Genomic DNA, 18,759 nt, shown 5'->3' on the forward strand with positions numbered 1-18,759 from the left:
GCATCAGCATCGGAATAGACTGATGAAAAAATGTAAACAAAGAGCGTTTTATATTTTATTCTTGAATACGTTTTTGCAAGAGAGAGAGACAGTGTGTGCGTGTGTGGATCTGGGGCACAAACTTGGACAGGACTTGGTTAGAATGGTGAGTGGTGGGGCTGCAGCGGGGCTGGACTGAGACAAAAACTCAGGCCCAGACATTTTCGTGGAATTTGGCCCAAACTGGCCCACCACAACCAGCGTGCAGATACTCTACAAGGCCCATACAAATACTTGAAATACAAGCCCTGGCTTAACACCACCACATTTACAGTACAACATAAATGATACACAACCAACAGACAACTAATTTAACATTTGGCCCAGACCGGGCAACCGCAGAGGGTCGGCCCACTGGGTATATGCCTGGTACGTCCTGTGGCCATGCAGTCCACCCCTGGGCTCATTATGTTTTATATGTATATATACTGTAGATATGTTAATTGGAGAGGGCTGGAGCCTAGAGACAAATGCTGTGTTTCCCAAGCAAATTTTGTGTCGCACGTACATATAGCTTGAAAAGGAGTGCAGCGCATGCATGCGCACATGCCCTCTAGGCCGCACACAGAAGCCTGTGTGCTGTCTAATTGGCTGCATGGCAGCACTCTGTTCTTTTTTGGGAAACACGGCATTATAGACATATACCACCTAGACTAGAGCACGCAACTGCGCCAACTCTATCAGGCTTTTGAATGACCAGACCAGACCGTCTCTGCCTGCTTTCTACTAACGCATCGAGTAACACATCATGCTGACAGGCAGCCCATGCAGTAGCCCTGGTCCAGTGCTTACAGCGAGTCTCTCTCTGACGCCCTGTGGAAGTCCCTTCCGCAGCCCTCTAGCGATTTTCTCACTCCCGTGCGAGTGTTTACAATTCCCAGAAAATAAACAAAACGATGTAACTACTCACCGACACAAAGCCTCCTAGACCTTGGTAAAAGTCTATTCTCGAAGCTGGGAAGCATCTCAGGTCCCCTGCTTCTCTCTAAAATGCACTTTGTGCCATTTTAATAACGTACCCTGAATTTACCGGGCAAAGTCATTTCTTCTCCTACGGCATTTCCGGGTTTTGCCTGCGCCGATCTGGTTGGATTCATTTTATCTAATGATTAAAATAGTGCATTTTAGAGAGAAGCTGGGGACTTGAGACGCTTCCCAGCTCCGAGAATAGACTTTTACCAAGGTCTAGCAGGCTTTGTTTCGGTGAATAGTTACGTCGTTTTGTTTATTTGCTGGGAATTGTAAACACTCGCACGGGAGTGAGAAAATCGCTAGAGGGCTGCGGAAGGGACTTCCACAGGGCGTCAGAGAGAGACTCGCTGTAAGCACTGGACCAGGGCTACCCATGCAGAGGCATGCAGACAGCGCACGCCACGGGATGGTTATATTTTATTACATATATTAAGCCAGTACATAAACGCTTCTGCCGCCTCTATCACAAGGCTTTTTTACACCATGGTTTTACATTCACCATCGCTGATGAGCGGTGCTTTGAAGGAACTCCATTTATATCATAATATGGCTCTGAGTCTGCGTCAATGTAACATAATGCGTTGTGAGCCGACGTGAGCCATGATGTCACAATTTTTGCGGATTCACCGTTTTGCCTGTTTATACATGGAGACTGGAGGAAACGGCGTTCTTCACTTTGTTGTGTTTCCCCCCGAAAACGCCGTTCTCGTCTAAAGAGACCCCCGCAAACGATACTTTACTTTGCCGTTTTCTATGAACACCGTTCTCTCGGGGGTGTCAATATAAAAACGTCGTAGTTAAATTCATATTTTTATCTCAGCGTCATCTAGAACTTCAGCCAACTTGCCATATTTTTGAGTGGTGCAGCCACTCCATTGTCCAGCAATGTGTGTCCCTGGGTCCCTGGGTCTGTCCAAGCACGGAAATAGCGTCACGGTAACTCTGTCATTTCTCAACCGCTTCGGACGTGGGGCGGCTCGTTGGAAACCGTTTCTGGGGGTCTGGATGTTCCAGGGACCCCCCGGGGGACCCCCACACAGAGTTGCACCACTCAGTTCACACGGGTGTGATTTTTTAAATATATTTCTTAAGATCATCTGATCGCCCTGTGACAGCCCATTTAGGAAAACTTGGCTAATATAACTCAATGCGTCGTCTTCATTTTGCTGCTGTTTCGACCGCAGTCAAAAGAACAGATCTACAAGCTTGACAGTCATAGCGCAGTGTATTAATAAATATTTTGGAAAGGGGCATGGAGGCACAGCGCTGAGCGCATCTGAGCGCAGACACGCAGCAGTGCAAAACTGCAGTGTTTTTATTTGTTTCCTTAAGCAATAATGTACTCTTCCTCATATTTCGATGAGGGCTTCAGTCTCCTCATTCGACCACGTCTATCCACGGCTGCGTAAAATATAACCCTCTCCGTCTCTATAACTGTGTTTCCTCTTCATTCATCCGCCACATTATTTGCTTCATTTCCTTCATCTGAACCGGGTTGCATTTACATGCCGTGAATCAAAGTCAGGTGTGCTTGGAAGCGAAGTGAAACCTCTGTTTTTTGACGAAGTAGAATGCGGTTCCGTCACACCTGCCAAACGAAGTGCACTTTCCAACAATGCGCAGCAGGATTTGTTTTAATCGCAGTAAAGCATTCTGGTGTGAATGCGACATAAGTGTTTTACTGTAGGCTACTGTAACTGTGACTGGTGTTACTCAAACGACGTCAGATGTATTCAGGATAATGGCTAATTAAGGGATAGGCGTCATTAGGCGTCATGTGGCATGGAGTGAGTTAAACCATTCTGGTAACTTCTACCGCATCAGGCACTATGTCAACAATGCAGTCATGGTGACAAATGGTGACTGCCTTCATCTAATTTAAAAACTTCGAAATTAAACAAACATGTTTAGGCCTACTTCAGCATCAAAGAAATTAAATTGCCATATATATTGTGAAGAGAGCCTATACTGTCAGCTGTCCAGCAGTCCAAATATTATTAAATTGAATTTCAGAGGCAAAGTGATGTCGGCAAGGTAAATGTAGGCCTATATGCAAACACCATACTGTCCCATTATGCAAGTGAATTAAATAGAATTACATTTGATTGTGGGTTAATAAATGTAGGCCTATACAGGGAGGTTAAATGGGAGGCTATTGTGCAGTCAAAGTTACCAATACAAGCTAGTTAATTCAGCATTATTTTATTGACCGGTCAGGCCCGGCCTGGTAGGCCTCAGGCCGCCCTGGTAGGCCTCGGACGAGGCCTACTATAGGCCGCACTTCATTTCAGCGCCTTATAAGGAAAGTTGCGTGGCACATCTATGTTGAATATCTATGTTCACAGTGAAAGGGAAGACTGCCCCTCATCAGTTATAGGCTAAAGATTGACGAATCCCTCTGATGAAACTGAAAGACCCCCTAACTATTATATATATTGACTATTGAACTTGAATTATTGAGAAAAAGAGGGAAACATGACTTTGCATTATACTATATCTGCTAAAATAAATACATTTGGCTATAGGCTATACTTATTTCTATAGTTAAAACATTACACTGACAATTTTAAGCTTTAAGTCTTGCAAGTAGAAGGAATAAATAAATAAAAAGTGTATACGGAATAATTAATAAAGTTTACAATTACTACGAGTAACCACACTAATGATACAAGGCTATAGGCTATACTATATAGTGAGTGACCTAGTGAGAAATGGTGGTATTTCCCTTTAAGCATTAGTGACCTGCATGCACGCTTTGACCTATATTCCCATTTAAAATACGTGAATGACATAATTCGTTGTTTTTTTTAGCATGTTTGAACAACCAGTGGCACGCACACATGCATAACTTTATATGTCATAAAACAAACACACATACAATGTAAACATATATAAAAATAGGCCTATACGTGCCTGCGCAACGCCAACCTATTTCCATGGACTTTAAGAATGTGAGATATAGGTCTTCTTTATTCCTATTTCAATTCGTTCATAATCATAATGGGGCAGCAAAAGCATATATAGAAAAGAAAAGTGAATAATCGGGTCTATGCTGTGTGTATGCAACTATGCATGCCATGCGCCTCGTGTGGTTGGTTCAGCGGGTTCACATTCTCCAAAAATCCTAAAAAAAAATGTATGCTCCGTCGCGCGAGGGTGTCGCGCGCGAGAAAACAGCAGACCTACAAGCTCACAGCGCGGCACGGAGTGATTCACGAGTGAGCTTGTAGATCCGTTCATCCTTCCTCCTCCCCCTCCTCCACCGCGCGCGACACCGCCGCGCCGGGGAAGCATAATGAACCGTGCTTCTCATTCTTCCACTGTGTCCTTAAAGACGGGTCACGTGAACCCGCCCCGTCCTCATGACGTAGCACGCACACACGCACGCACGCACACACACACACACGCACACACACACACACACACACGCACACACACACACACACACACACGCACGCACGCACGCACACACACACACACACACACACACACACACACACACACACACACACACACACACACACTAGTACAGCCATATCCGTTTTCACTGGAATTAGAACGAAGCGCCGTCCCGAGGCACAAGGACCGTACTCGTGAACTCAAATGCCCCCGTGCCGTCCATCCGTCCGTCCGTCTGTCTGTCCATAGCAGCGACGACTGACACAATTTCCCGGATCTGATGATGATTCAGGTCAGTTTTTTTTTTTTTTTTTTTTTTTTTTAACTCAGACTCCATCTTTTATTTATTATTAAAAAACAAAAACAAGAAGAGAGATGGAAAATAAAAGCTTTAGCCAACACACGGGAAGCTGCGCGTGTTGCTTTTTTGCTTTTTCAGAGCCTGTTAGGGCTACTAAAAGTAGCAACTGAGAGAGAGAGAAAGATCGAACAAGTGCGCAACACGGATACAAAATAACAACAAAGCATCCATTGGCGGGTCCACGCCCTCCCCCCCCCCTCTCTCTCTCCCACAACCCCCCCTTCTCTCTCTCTCTCTCTCTCTCTCAGTCTCTCTCTCCCCTGGCCCTCTCTCTTCCCATCTCTCTCTCTCTCTCTCTGTGTCAAAAAAAGCGGACGAAAAAAAAGTGTGATATCGCTTCTATGCTATACGGAAACTACACTGCTTTTGGAATTGGGGAGAGAGAGACAGAGAGAGACAGAGGGAGAGAGAGAGAGTCATGCGGACGGCACATGTCCACTACTGTACAGGGGGGCTGTAGTTGTTACTTGTCTTGTTCTCACCATAGAAAGTTTACCAAATGGAATAAATAAAGCAACACAGTGTAAAGATGAGGAGTGCTCCAACACCACTACCCTCCGACGCATCTGGTCTCATCTCCAACACGGTAGGAAGAGGCTTTCATGTGGGACAATTCACTTTGTTTTGACTCCCTCATATGCATTATAATTATATAGGATAATAACCTACCCTTTGTTTGTCCCTTTTATTATTATTATTACTATTATTACCCTTATTAATTATTATTATTATTATTATTATTATTATTATTATTATCTGCCATATAGGCCGCACGTCTGTCTGTCTGATAGATAAGATATATAGTTTATATGAACAGCTATACCAGCTGTTCATAAAACTTAACTATTTAGGCCTATGCAAGGTATATAGGATGTGTTGTGTGGTGTGTGTATAGAGAAAATAATTATATTAAAATAGGGGGACACACGCGACAACACCTAATAAGGTCTAGCTGTAGCATTGCGGCCATCATCATCATCATCATCATCACCACACACAGCTATAATAAGCTGCTATTTTATATTATATATTGTGTCGCTTGCCGAAAATCTATATAGCTGGCTACATGCAAATCTATAGGCTAACATCGCGTCGCTATCTGTTCTTCTTTTCTGGCCAGCGACCCCGCTGTACGACGGATTACAAACGAGGCTTAAGTTTGTTCAATAGGATATATAGTCTCTCTTTCTTTCCGTCTTACACCACGTGCTTTGTCGGACTAAACTCTGCAATTGTGTACGCATCTGTTGTTGTGTTGTGTATAATTGGTTGCGTGGATGTTAGGCTACAGGCAGAGAAGAGAAGTGCTGCTAACGGCTGTTTCTGAACACTTGGTTGGGGCATGCAAGCAGCACCTGCAGCTGGAGGAAGAAGGACACAGGGTTCATGTGGTTTAACTAAACTTCGTTTAGCAGCCAGAGTGTATATGATAATTCCTCTCAATACGTGTCATTTGGGGACTCATACTATGCGATATAAGAGCTTTAGGTCGGGGTGCATTTTACGCTAAAAGTCGATGCCCCTCCACGCGCTATCAGATCTGCCTTGTTCTTGCTACGGCGTGCCCTATTAACAATTAATATTGGACATCCGGTGGCACTGCCAACTGCGCCCCATTTTTTTTGTCTGTTTGTGTGTGTGCGTGCGCTTACAAAAGGACATTCCCTTTTATTCTGCTGGATATACCAAAGCGAACGGTGAGAAGGATGAGGTTAATGATTGATGATTTGCATAGGCTAATTAACGGCGTTATTTTTGGGCAGCATTTTTGATCGGATGGTGTAATAGTGAAGATGTAGTGTGGTGATGGTGGTGCTTTCCCTCTCGCGTTGCATGCAACATTGCATGCCATGCGGGGGGAGTCGGTCGGGACACGCACGCTGCCATGGCACCTAGACGTTCAGGTTCATTATCTTTGTTGTGGGCACCCATGATCCAGCTGTGCAGCCAGCCAGACATACAGACATCCAGACAGACAGACCAGGCTACGTACGTCCCGACTAGACGTTGTTGCAACGGTCCACTATACTCGGTTTGATAGCCTATTATCTGTTCTCGGGGAATAATAATTGGGGGACGCACGTACGGATTGGCACGCATGCAGGCAGAGGCAGCGAAGCGTGGGAGCTATACTTTGTTTCTCTGTCAGCATCGAAGGAGGAACACAGAATCCACAAGGACACGGGAGGAGAGAGGAGAGGAGAGGAGAAGGACACATCAAGAGGAGAGAGGAGGAGGGAGGGGAAGGGGGCATCGGGTTCATTTTAGGTATTAAAGGCTAGCGGTCCCCCTCTCTCTCTCTCTCTCTCTCTCTCTCTCTCTCTCTCTCGCGGCGCGGTATAATAATGGATCTATAGTGTTTCAAGTTTCCTGCTGAGGACACAGAAAAAAGGGTGCATTTTCAATGCCGAGGCAGTGCTTTTGTCCACCCGCCCATGATCGGATCTTAATTTGGTAAATTGGCCTCCCAGACAGCCAGCACCCCCGCCCCGCCCCCCCAGTCAGCCCCCGGTGGTGGGTTCCCGTCTCGCTCGGCTTGCCACGCGCGACGACTCCACGCTGCTGGTGCGTGCTATCATAAGTCACAGACAGTCTGCCAGAATACGCGTGTGTGTGGTGTGTGTATATGCGCGTGATTTTTTTATTTAGTCTATTTGTATATATATATATATATTTATTTTTGTTGTTGTTGTTGAAAGGTGCACTTTTCTGAGAGATTTATATATAATTGTGTTGGTTTCGGTGGAGCACGAGGGAGATTGAATGCGCGCGTAACCGTCATCAACATCATCCATCCTTCCTTCCTTCCTTTGCACAGGCAAGCCTCCCATCCTTTCTAATGTTTTACATTACATTGCATAATGAGGCCCGTGTGTGTGTGTGTGTGTGTGTGTGTGTGTGTGTGTGTGTGTGTGAGTGTGTGTGTGTGTGTGTGTGTGTGTGTGTGTGTGTGTGTGTGTGTGTGTGTGCGCTCGCGCGCGCGCGCACAGGTCGTTGTTTGGTCTAACTGCTCATGTTTATAGAATGTTGTCAAGTAACTCGATTCATCAGCCAACGCTTACTTAGCCTATTTATAAAGGAGTAACCCCAGGGAAGGTGCAATTCCAAACTCTACAAACTCTAAATTGTATGTGCTTGTCTTTTCTCTGCACTGTATTATTGATGTTGTTGTTTTTTTGCACACCCAGCAGGCTATTGTTGATTTATACACTTCAACTGGCACTTCATACTATACTATATAGTATATCCTGTAGCCTATATACCCTTTCATTATAACCTATATTATTTATTATTATTATTATTATTATTATCATTATTATTATCATTATTATTATTATTATTATTATTATTATTATTATTATTAATATTAATATTATTATTATTATTATTATTATTATTATTATTATTATTATATATACTTGTATTGTTTCTATACTGGCAGATTCTGCCACAACAATCTTTTGTCAAATGCTCCTAAATGTATATGTGCAGTAAAACATTTATGAGCATTTGACAAATACAATCGATTTGTGTGAAATCAAGATTGAGGAGATCTCCTCAATCTTAATTTTGCACGGGTCATTAAACTATTCCATATAGTTTTAATTCCATACATTCAGGACAGGTGCCCTCCCTGTCTGGCAGCCTGCAGTACACACTTTTCACTGTGGTCATTTAATGGACACCGTGGACGTCGTGGTCTTTATGCTGTCTTTATTCCGTGCTTATAGCCGACATGTTTTTCACAATGCTTCCCAAACGTCCCATCAACATGTCCAGTTAGACGTAAGTTATAGGAATGAGGCTTATTCAACTATAAAGCTCATTTCACATGGAATCTCTTAAGAGCACCTCTGGCCGGGGCCTTATTTGGCAGCATGTGCTCAGTGTATACAGTACACAGTAGGTTAACTAGAAAAGTTGCACACTCATTAAACTTGACAGCGGCTGTGTATATGAAGTGTGTGTGTGTGTGTGTGTGTGTGTGTGTGTGTGTGTGTGTGTGTGTGTGTGTGTGTGTGTGTGTGTGTGTGTGTGTGTGTGTGTGTGTGTGTGTGTGTGTGTGTGTGTGTGTGTGTGTGTGTGTGTGCGTGCGTGCGTGCGTGCGTGCATGCGTGCGTGCGTGTGTGTGTGCCTGTGTGTGTGTGTTTTCCACAGTTTTGCTTTCATGAATGAGCACTTCAGCTCTGTATACATTTCAGTCATTTGACAATAGCTCTATTATATACTTCGTCTTTCCAGAATGGCGACAGATTGTGAGCTTGTACATCGGCTATGTTCACCATTTTTGAGCCTCGCTTAACCGCTCCAATTTGACTGGCCGCATGTGTATGTCTGAGTATATGTCTGTCTGTCTATCTGTCTGAGTACGAGGCCTCAGCAGCTGCAATACCGCGGTGTGACGTGAGGTGGCACTCACACTGATCACTATATAACTGCATCCAGCCAGTGGTGTTGTTGAGCAGCCTCGCACCGCTCAGTTCACAAAGGTGTGATTTTTTTTATTTTCTTTGAAAAGTCTAAGTCTTCTGGATTTTCACCTATAATGACATGTCCAAGATAGGGATACCATGGGTTAAAGTGGCCTTAGTTACAGTTGTGCAGATATCCAGTTGTGAGGCCATAGGGTTCCTAATGCATCATGCCGATGGCTCCAGTTCTAGGTGCTTATTAAAGAAGGCCCGGTGGAGGTGATGCCACTTGTTACTCTGACTTTAGTTGACCTGCAGTGGATTTCTACTTGAAGGCTGTGTTTATGGCCACAGTGCCTGGCCACTCACTGACCTTTGGAATGAGGCTATGTTGAATCAACATTCAATAAATGATTGCTAGGTTGTTTTTTTAATACACAACTTGATGGCTATGTATATGGATAGCATTTTAACACCCGTAGCCAAAGAAGAAGTAGATATTTGAAATTCCCTCAGATAAACACCGCTTGACTTTACTTACAACCTAATTAAACCTCTAGAAACGATGGTCATATATTGAAGGGATATGGACGAGAGCAGGTACAGTACAGCATGCCTTTTTTTTAATGATCCATTTTGTTTTGTGTTATCTATTTGATAACTGACAGAATGAAACAACGCCTCAGGGGCCTCAGGGCACACTGAAATGCATACTTTTCAGAACTATGCCACTTGACTTCTGTATGATGAGACGGAGGCTGTTGTTTGTCATTTCTAAACATCGAGTGAAGAAAGAAACTTTCATTATCTTGACGTTGTTGTTGACATATTGCGTCAGTGTCACACTATCGGCAACAGCGACAACAGTAAGCCTTGTCGGTTCTTGTTTACGGTTTATGTGAGCTGTGTGTAGGATGCACAAGCTATTTTTCCGCATAGCATGCCAAGGAGGTGCCATAACCTCTCAGCCGATTCCCATTTCCTCATTCTTGTGCGCCTGAGGTCACTGCGCCACAGACATTGTATAGCACTGTTCTCAGTCCACACTGAACCTGGTTCAGTTTGAGTCGCTTCCTCCTATATTCACATAGAGGTGTATTGTTGTGGTCTGCAGAGACTTGGGATCAGCCAGAGTGTGTGCGTGTGTATGTGTGTGTGTGTAAGAGAGAGAGAATGTGTATTTATATTGCTTTGTGTTTCATCATCTCAGGCTCAGAGGAGTGCCTCGAGCATAGAAGCCGGGCCTGCATCTCTGTTCCTCTTCTCTCCATGCTATGCCAGTGTCAAAACTCTTCACAGTGAAGAATTTGTGTGACATAGGTAGCTGTGATTTAAGAAATATATATACTGTACGCTGTTCATATCGTACTCCAGAGCCGGCTGCAGGATGAAACTGGAAAAAGTGCCCCTCGGGGCACAGGTCTCCTCCAGGTCAGGTTGTGGCCTCCTGGTGGCGCTATAATAAGCCAATGTGAAAAGGGTGCCATTTCCTCTTACACCTTGGATGGCAATTGGATGATTTGAGGCATTTTGTGCCAAAAATGTGTATTGCAAAAATCCACCTGTTGGTGGCGCTATAACAGGCCAATGTGAAGAGGGATATATTCCTCAGCCTAGTAGGGAAGTCCATGAAAGATTTCATGTAAATTGCACGCTGCGTTCATGATTTGAGGCTTTTTGTTCAAAACGGGCCAATCCTGCAAACTTTGAAAGCCAATGTTAGCCAATTAGGATGGAATATGAAATATCGAACAGATCCGTCTTGACTATAGAGATACCGTGTAATGATTTGCGTGATTTCTGGACAGAATCTAGAGGACTAATATCCAAAAATGTGTTTTTCAAAAGTCGGCCTCCTGGTGGCGCTATAACAGGCCGTTCTGGAAAACTTGGGGCAGAGGTTCATCGTTGGCATCCAGGGAGTCTGTGTGCAAAATTTGGCATCGACCGGGTTAACGGTGCCGGAGAATGGCTGTACACAGACGGACGGACGGACGGACGGACACACATACATACACACACACACACACACACACACACACACACACACACACACACACACACACACACACACACACACACACACACACACACACACACACACACACACACACACACACACACACACACACACACACACACACACACACGGACGGAGTGCAAAACATACTCTTTCCCCATGCCTTCGGCCTGGTGGCTGAGGGGCTTTAGAGGAGGCAAATTTGTATTACATATTGCGTTGTTAGATCAAACAGTGGGCCCCCACTGGGGGGACTTGCCAGATTATTATTATATTTTTGCGATGAAAATGCTTCAATCTGGTGCACTTTGACATAAAAAATGAAGAGGCTAGATCTATAAAGAACTACACACATCATTAGATTATCATCATCTTTACTGTGCTATTATTGCCATTTGCCAACATCAGCAGGGGAGAACACAAGTACAAAACAAAACATTGGATAGGACACTCACTCCAGAGGGCCACAATGCATATAGTAAAAAATAGCTGATCTACAAGCTCAAAATATGTTATGTTAACTTTTGATTATGAACTTAAATGCAAATGCATTGGACATAAAAAAGTAATTAAAGCAGGTCATGTTTGCATGCATGTTTGGAATTGTAACAGCTGAAATCAATAACCCGCAGGTCGCATTAAGTGAACTGCGTCTGTGCTCAGAGAATACATTCTTCAGCGTGTCCACAATAGTCCACAGCCCACTTTGCCACTTTCTCTGATCCGCTGCATCAATAGCACACCTCCCCCCCAATGGCAGACAATCATGTCAGCGTAGAATACTGGACAACTCACCCCGGTGCTTGCCTGTTTTTCGTCCCGGAATTTCCACCAGTGAGGGGGATAACTTTGTAATATGCTATTGGCTGTTTGTATTCTTTTTGGAAAAATATAAAAAGATAGAAAGATAATATAGCCTGTAGAAAGGCTATATTATTTTACTTATATTGACCCTATAAACAATTTAATATTATTTAGTATTATGTAAGGTTTTGCACACTCAAATGGTACCTCGTCAGATAATCCCCACATAGCCTGCAACAACTTCTGTGAACAGACTTCACTGTAGTAGCTTTTCATAAATTATATTTGTACTTAGGCTGTCTGCTGTCATGAAAGTTTATAGTTATAGTTATTTTTGTAGAAGAGGCAAACTAATATTGTTTATGCCGTTTGCTTTGATGGAATAATTGATTGAAAATGTACTGCCGTAATATGATTTGATTTGGGTGTGTTCTAAATAAAGGGTTTGCGTTGATTATTGTGTATTTTATTTGTATGTGTAAACGTGAAACATTATTGTATTGTAAAAAGGTCTCTTTTCCCTTCACCTTTATCCTTTATAGTATAATAGTATTAGTTTACTCTAATTAGATTAATACACGATAATCAACACTTTATTTAGAAGTACACACCCAAATCAAATCATAGTACATCGTACACGTTTGTTCAATTATTCAATCAAAGCAAACGGCATAAACAATATTAGTTTGGCTCTTCTACAAAAATAAAACGTACAAGTTAGTTACAAGGCTGCATTCTGTCTGAGTAACCTCGCATCTCAGAGGACAGTCGAGACGGGCAGTGTCGGTAGGCCAATCAGAGGCAGGTGGGGCGTTACCATGTCGTTACCATGTCTATGCTCAGCCGCATGTGCCTGTCGTACTCATTGCCAGAGAAGGATACTGTATTGATACAGTATGAAATGCTGTGTGCTGTTTTGAAAAATAAACATCACCAAGTGTGTGTGTGTTAAGTTAATCAAATTCATGTTAAATCCAATCGATAACTGCAGAGTGGCAACAGTCACTTTGAAAGTCTGAGTGAGCTGAGTGAACTGCTATACTTGGTAAAATGGTAGCATTATTTGTTCTTTCATTATATAACCAATAATATTTAATGACGACGTTTGCGTCCCCATTCAAACACACTTGCCCGTCGGGGAACCTGAGAGAAAACTCCACTTGCCCGAATATGTTATTTACTTGCCACAGTCGGGCAACAGCTGATATAGGTTACAGGCTGTACCCAGCGCTACCGTGGTTGACCAGGCTGTACCCAGCGCTACTGACCAGGCTGTACCCAGCGCTACTGACCAGGCTGTACCCATGCAGCGCTACTGACCAGGCTGTACCCAGCGCTACTGACCAGGCTGTACCCAGCGCTACTGACCAGGCTGTACCCAGCGCTACTGACCAGGCTGTACCCATGCAGCGCTACTGACCAGGCTGTACCCAGCGCTACTGACCAGGCTGTACCCAGCGCTACTGACCAGGCTGTACCCATGCAGCGCTACTGACCAGGCTGTACCCAGCGCTACTGACCAGGCTTTACCCAGCGCTACTGACCAGGCTGTACCCAGCGCTACTGACCAGGCTGTACCCAGCGCTATACCCTGGTTGACCATTATGTAAAGGATCTCACTCGCAGATCTATATGTCATGCTGTGAGCTAATAAATCTCTATTTTGTGAAAAAATTATTTTGTGTCGAAAAGAAAAGAAAAACATGTTGTCGATTATTCCATTAACCTACAGTACAGTACATGAACAAGATTAAGTCTGAATCCATTGTCTTTATCAGGCGGAAACATCGTATTTATAGGATTCAAATTCAAAAGTATAGCAGCGGATCGACAAGCTCGAAACTTCACACAGCTTTTCGAGCTTATGGATCTGCTACTTTTGAGCGCGTGCGTAACGCTGTAGTAATATGATCAAGTAGTAGGGCATTAAGCCAATTTGGGGGCGGGAACCCCTGTTGGTGTTAGCATTATGCTATGCTTTAGCTATTGAAAAATAGCAGATCTACAAGCTCATATCGCGCCACCGAGTGGCGCGCTACGAGCTTGTAGGTCTGCTATTTTTGAAGAATCGTGAAAAGTGACATGAAAGTGTTTGAGAACGACTGACATAGAAAAACATGGGTTAATTTACGAAAAAAACACAAGAAGTTAGAACATGGAGATAGGAGGTTTCTGCCCCCGACAGCGACGGTAATATGTTTGGTTTGGATATAGAGTAGTTTTTGGGTTATCTTATCTTACCCTGCCCTAATCTGACTTCTTCTATCCCCCTCCAGCTGGGGAGGCTGAGAGCAGCAGGAATAACGAGTCATGTGAAGAGGACTTAAAAGTCGACCTTCCCAACTTGAACCACGTCACCTTAGGTAAGGAGAGACACGGCTTCCCTCTTCCACTCCCCTCTGGCCTCCATCCATGATCCACCTCCCACTTCTGGTCCTCTGCCACAAAGCTCTGCAATCCATATAAGCTTGTCTTTGTGTGAATGAAACATTATTTGAACACTCTGTATGGTTAGAGCATGTTAATGAAATGTATAACTGGGCAAACAAAACAGGAGAAGGCCATACATGCAGTATTGAAGAGGTGCTGCTGACCTTGGTGAATGAGTTTTAATGTAAGGTGAATAAAAAGGCTGCACACTCATAGCCATGAAGCCCACAATGCATGGTCATTTAATGTATTGAATGAATACCAACCACCTGGAAAGCTGGGCAGGTCTTCTTCAGGGACTGACAATGTAACGATAGCACAATTGCGGTGGTTGTAGTTGGTCTATTATACCAGCCCGTCCATTGAGAGATGTACTGTATATATCCTGTGGGACACTGGTTGACACGTGATATACTGTAGCATGTTAGCTCACGATACTGTACAATATATCCTCCTCCGCCCAAACTGGATTTCTGTACTACCATGGCAGTAGAAATGTTGGTATACTCGCGGTTCTAATAACAGCTAGAGTACCAGTAGTATCACACGCAAGTTCCAGATTACAGCTTTTAACCGCATGTGCTATACTTTGTTGCGCGTGGGTGTGACGCACCAAAAATAGCTTATCTATACAAGTTTCGGGCGCTTGTAGATCTGCTATACCTTCGGTGTGCGACACCGGCACACAACTAAAGCATAACGTGATTCCTCTGCTTGTTCCGTGGAGCTAATCGTGATTTGTTGTTGCAGCTGAACACCATTACACCATTAGCACTGTGACCACGCCCTGACACCCACCTGCCTCGGGCATGCCTCAGGTAAAACATTTAACACACCCGAATGACGTTGTTGTTACCTGATAATGCTTGTCTGAATGGGCATTCACTGGGTTTCTGTGTGTGTGTGTGTGTGTGTGTGTGTGTGTGTGTGTGTGTGTGTGTGTGTGTGTGTGTTCTGTTCCACTCCAGCCGGGCATGAATGGGATGGAGCCTGCTTTTGGCGAGGCCTATGGGGGCCACAGGGGCCTGCTAAGCCCCTACCCTCTGGCCATGTCGCCACTAGGGGGCAGGACCGAGTACGACCAGGTGAACACCCCCTCCCCCCCCCCCCCCCACGCCACAGTCACTTGGCTTCAGTTCAAAATGCTCATATTACAGATAGACTACTAGACGGTTTTATTCTGTAAACAATAACACAGCTGTCTCCTGACGGTTTCAACCTTTGTGAACTTCCTGTTTGTTAACCGTTGTCCTGGGAAATGATATAAAAGGATACAAAGCTGTTAGTTAGTGATATGAGTTGGAATTGTTATTGACTTTATTTTAGTTTTTATTTCACTTCATTGTTCTACTCGCACAAATATTGAATATATGCATAAACGCCTGTCCTGGTTATCTGTCAAAAACAAACTCCATTGCAGTGTCCTCATGTTTGTTAGAAACACAATTTCTAATCAAACACCAGATTACTTTTTCAAACAGTTATTAAAATCGAGTGACAGACATAATCATAACACCAGAATTGCAAGCCTCGGTCATTTATCACTCCCTGCTCCAAAAACGAACCTCCTTAAACAAACAGTTATGTATCGATCAATATCATTTTGGAACATGTTACCACCTCACATTAATATAACACAACATAAATTATCTTTCAAATATGCTTTAAAGGAACACTTGCTACAGCTGACCACATGACCATAAATAATGTTATTCTCATTATGTTGCATTTTAATTTTATAGAATAAATTGTAATTATGTATTTCCATGTATTTAACTTTGTTGAATGTATTTGAAATTACCGTATGTATTTTTTGTATGTATTTTATATGGACCCCAGGAAGACTAGCTGTCGCCACGGCGTCAGCTAATGGGGATCCATTCAATAAACAATAAACAATAAACAATTTAATGGCTTACAAGCGTCACGCACAGATGGTCAAAAGACAATCGAAGGTAAAAAAAAACATGGTAAAGTTATCGATGTATTTTTACTACACATAGTTGAAAAACATAGACGTACATAAATCAACATTTAAAAAGCTAATGACATTCTTTGTTCAAACAATAGCAAAAAAAGTATTATTAGTAGTAGTGGTGTTAGTTTTAAACGTGCTTGCATTACAGACCCTGTAAGACCTATAAGACTATTAAAGAGCGAAATAAACAGATCTGATTTGACAGCTGACAGGATGTTGACAAAGGCATCATGTGCAACAATAGAATGTTGAAGCCATCATATAAATATAAATTCAGCACAGTGCATGTCCGGTGTCATCATAACTCCTACACCATGAATGTACAGCTTTGCTCTAAAAAACAAATCACACCCGTGTGAAGAGAGTGGTGCAACTCCGTGTGGGGGTCCCCAGGGGGTCCCCGGGAACGAGCCCAGGGTGCCGGCCTGGTTCCAGCGAGCCGCCCCGCGTCCGAAACGGTCAATAAATGACAGAGTTACCGTGTGCGGTACATCCAGACCCCGGTTTCTTTTTTTCCCCACCCCTCTTCCCTCCCTCATCCCCCCTCCATGTGGCTCCATCTCCAATGTCTCTGTATAGTCCTTTTTCTTTTAGAAGAGCTACATATGACATCAATTCCACACTTACAAACAGGGCAATATCACTTCAGGTTGTACATTTCAGGAGGGTATATGGTTATTCTAACTATTATTATTACACGAATAAAGCTGAGTTGTGTTATATATAACTTCGCCACCACCAGAGCGTGCTCCTGATGCTGGGCTCCCCGGCGACGCCGCGCAAGCGCCCCTTCGAGCTCCTGAGCGACCTGGTGGACGACGGTGGCTTCGGCGAGGGGGACCTGCACCCGGAGCGCTGGGACGTGTCGGCCCTGGACGAGATGACCCGCTACACCACCAAGCTGGTGGGCCTCGTGGGAGGAGGAGGGGGGCCGGGGCTCTCCGCCTCCGAGGAGGAGGAGACCACAGTGCTCATGGGGCGCTGGGGCCGCAGCTGGCAGGAGGAGAAGGAGGAGGAGACGAGGAGGACGAGGAGCCAGGCGGCGGTGCAGCCGCCACGCCAACAACAGCAACAACAAGCGGCTGAGGGAGGAGCAGGAGGAGGAGGAGGAGGAGGAGGACAGCTACTCGCCGCCCCCGCCGCCTCGGCGGAAAGGGCGAGCGTCTTTGGCACCGCCGCCGGCGAAGAGAAAGGAGCTAGCGGCGGGGGAGGAGGGGTGGGAGCACAGGCGGGTGCGATGAGGAGAGGACACGTGGTGGAGGTGTATCAGGTGGCGCAGGAGGAAGAGGAGGCTGCAGCGGCTGCGGAGGCTGCAGCTGTGGCTGCGGCGGTGGCGGCAGCGACGGTGGCGGCGGCCAGAGCCTGCAGTGCTCCGGGCCTGCAGGCTCTGGAGCACTGCAGCGCTGAGGAGCACAACTACTCCCTCTGCCAGGGAGGAGAGTCGGGGACGGGGGCGGCGTCCAGCCACGACGCCCCCCACCACCACCACCACCACCAACCCCAGACGGAGGAGGAGGAGGAGGGGGAGGGGCGGGTGGTGGCCACGCCGCGGCACAAAGACGGGGACGAGGAGGAGAGTCCGCCGTGCCACAAGAGCGCCGCCGCCGCCGCAGAGATGGCCGCCGAGGACGAGGTGCAGGAGGAGGAGGACGAGGCGGAGGACGAGGACGAGGAGCAGGACGAGGACGAGGAGGACGAGGGAGAGGAAGGGGCGGAGGAGACCACGGTCGAGGCGGAGGACTCCAGCTCGTCTGAGACGGAAGGCGGTGAGTTGTCCCCTGTTCTGTGCTGCGTCTCTGACGCCAGGGCTCCACCGGGCGCGTCCGCGTTGCGTCACCGTCACCGTCAGAGAATGTTCCCTTTTTAATCAATGAAGGGTGGCTCCACTGCCCGCGTTGCGTTGCGTCACCATTAAAATTTAACCGGTTCGTTTTTTGACACACGCGACGGAGACGCAACGCGCCCAAACGCGCCCGGTGGAGCCCCGGTGTGAGGGTGGGGTCCCCAGTATAAGATGATGGCATCAATGTCAGTCTAACCACTTTAAAGGTAAATTCCAGACTTGCGCTTTTTCTTACCATAACCTGGATGTTATTCTATCCAATAAAGAGATAAATAAAAAGATACAGGTGTAAAATTACGTCTATAGCGCACCGCATCTCAGAGCATGCACACTGGGGCATATAGGCTCTTTGGCCTTCTAACACTGTGCCGTCAGTGTATTTTGTCATTATGAAAGACAGATGTTTTGAGTGATCAAAATAAGCGATTTAGCGTGTGACCCAGCGCGCATGGTCGGAGCTGCGATGTACTCTGGATGTTATGTAATCTTTTCACCTGTACC

General features: G+C 45.2%; 2 protein-coding genes across 2 annotated transcripts in view; both read left to right on the forward strand.

The window, feature by feature from the left end:
• Nucleotides 1-5,094: 5,094 nt before the first annotated feature.
• LOC310858290 (uncharacterized protein) lies at nt 5,095-17,615 on the forward strand (the record flags this gene model as incomplete). Its single annotated transcript, XM_083764398.1, has 6 exons — nt 5,095-5,357; nt 14,284-14,370; nt 15,188-15,255; nt 15,406-15,522; nt 17,158-17,537; nt 17,603-17,615. The coding sequence occupies exons 3-6, from the start codon at nt 15,247-15,249 to the stop codon at nt 17,613-17,615; spliced, it is 519 nt and encodes a 172-aa protein (XP_083620524.1). The 5' UTR covers nt 5,095-5,357; nt 14,284-14,370; nt 15,188-15,246.
• Nucleotides 17,616-17,649: 34 nt separating this feature from the next.
• LOC310859250 (uncharacterized protein) overlaps nt 17,650-18,759 on the forward strand; it is a 37,149-nt gene continuing 36,039 nt past the window's right edge. The window contains exon 1 of the mRNA XM_083765655.1: nt 17,650-18,181. Within this exon, the coding sequence (XP_083621781.1) occupies nt 17,653-18,181 (529 nt within the window). The 5' untranslated portion in view covers nt 17,650-17,652. The remainder of the gene's footprint in view (nt 18,182-18,759) is intronic.

Source organism: Protomyctophum parallelum (genome assembly GCF_964188405.1).
Source record: "Protomyctophum parallelum genome assembly, chromosome: 5".
NCBI classification, from domain to species: domain Eukaryota; kingdom Metazoa; phylum Chordata; class Actinopteri; order Myctophiformes; family Myctophidae; genus Protomyctophum; species Protomyctophum parallelum.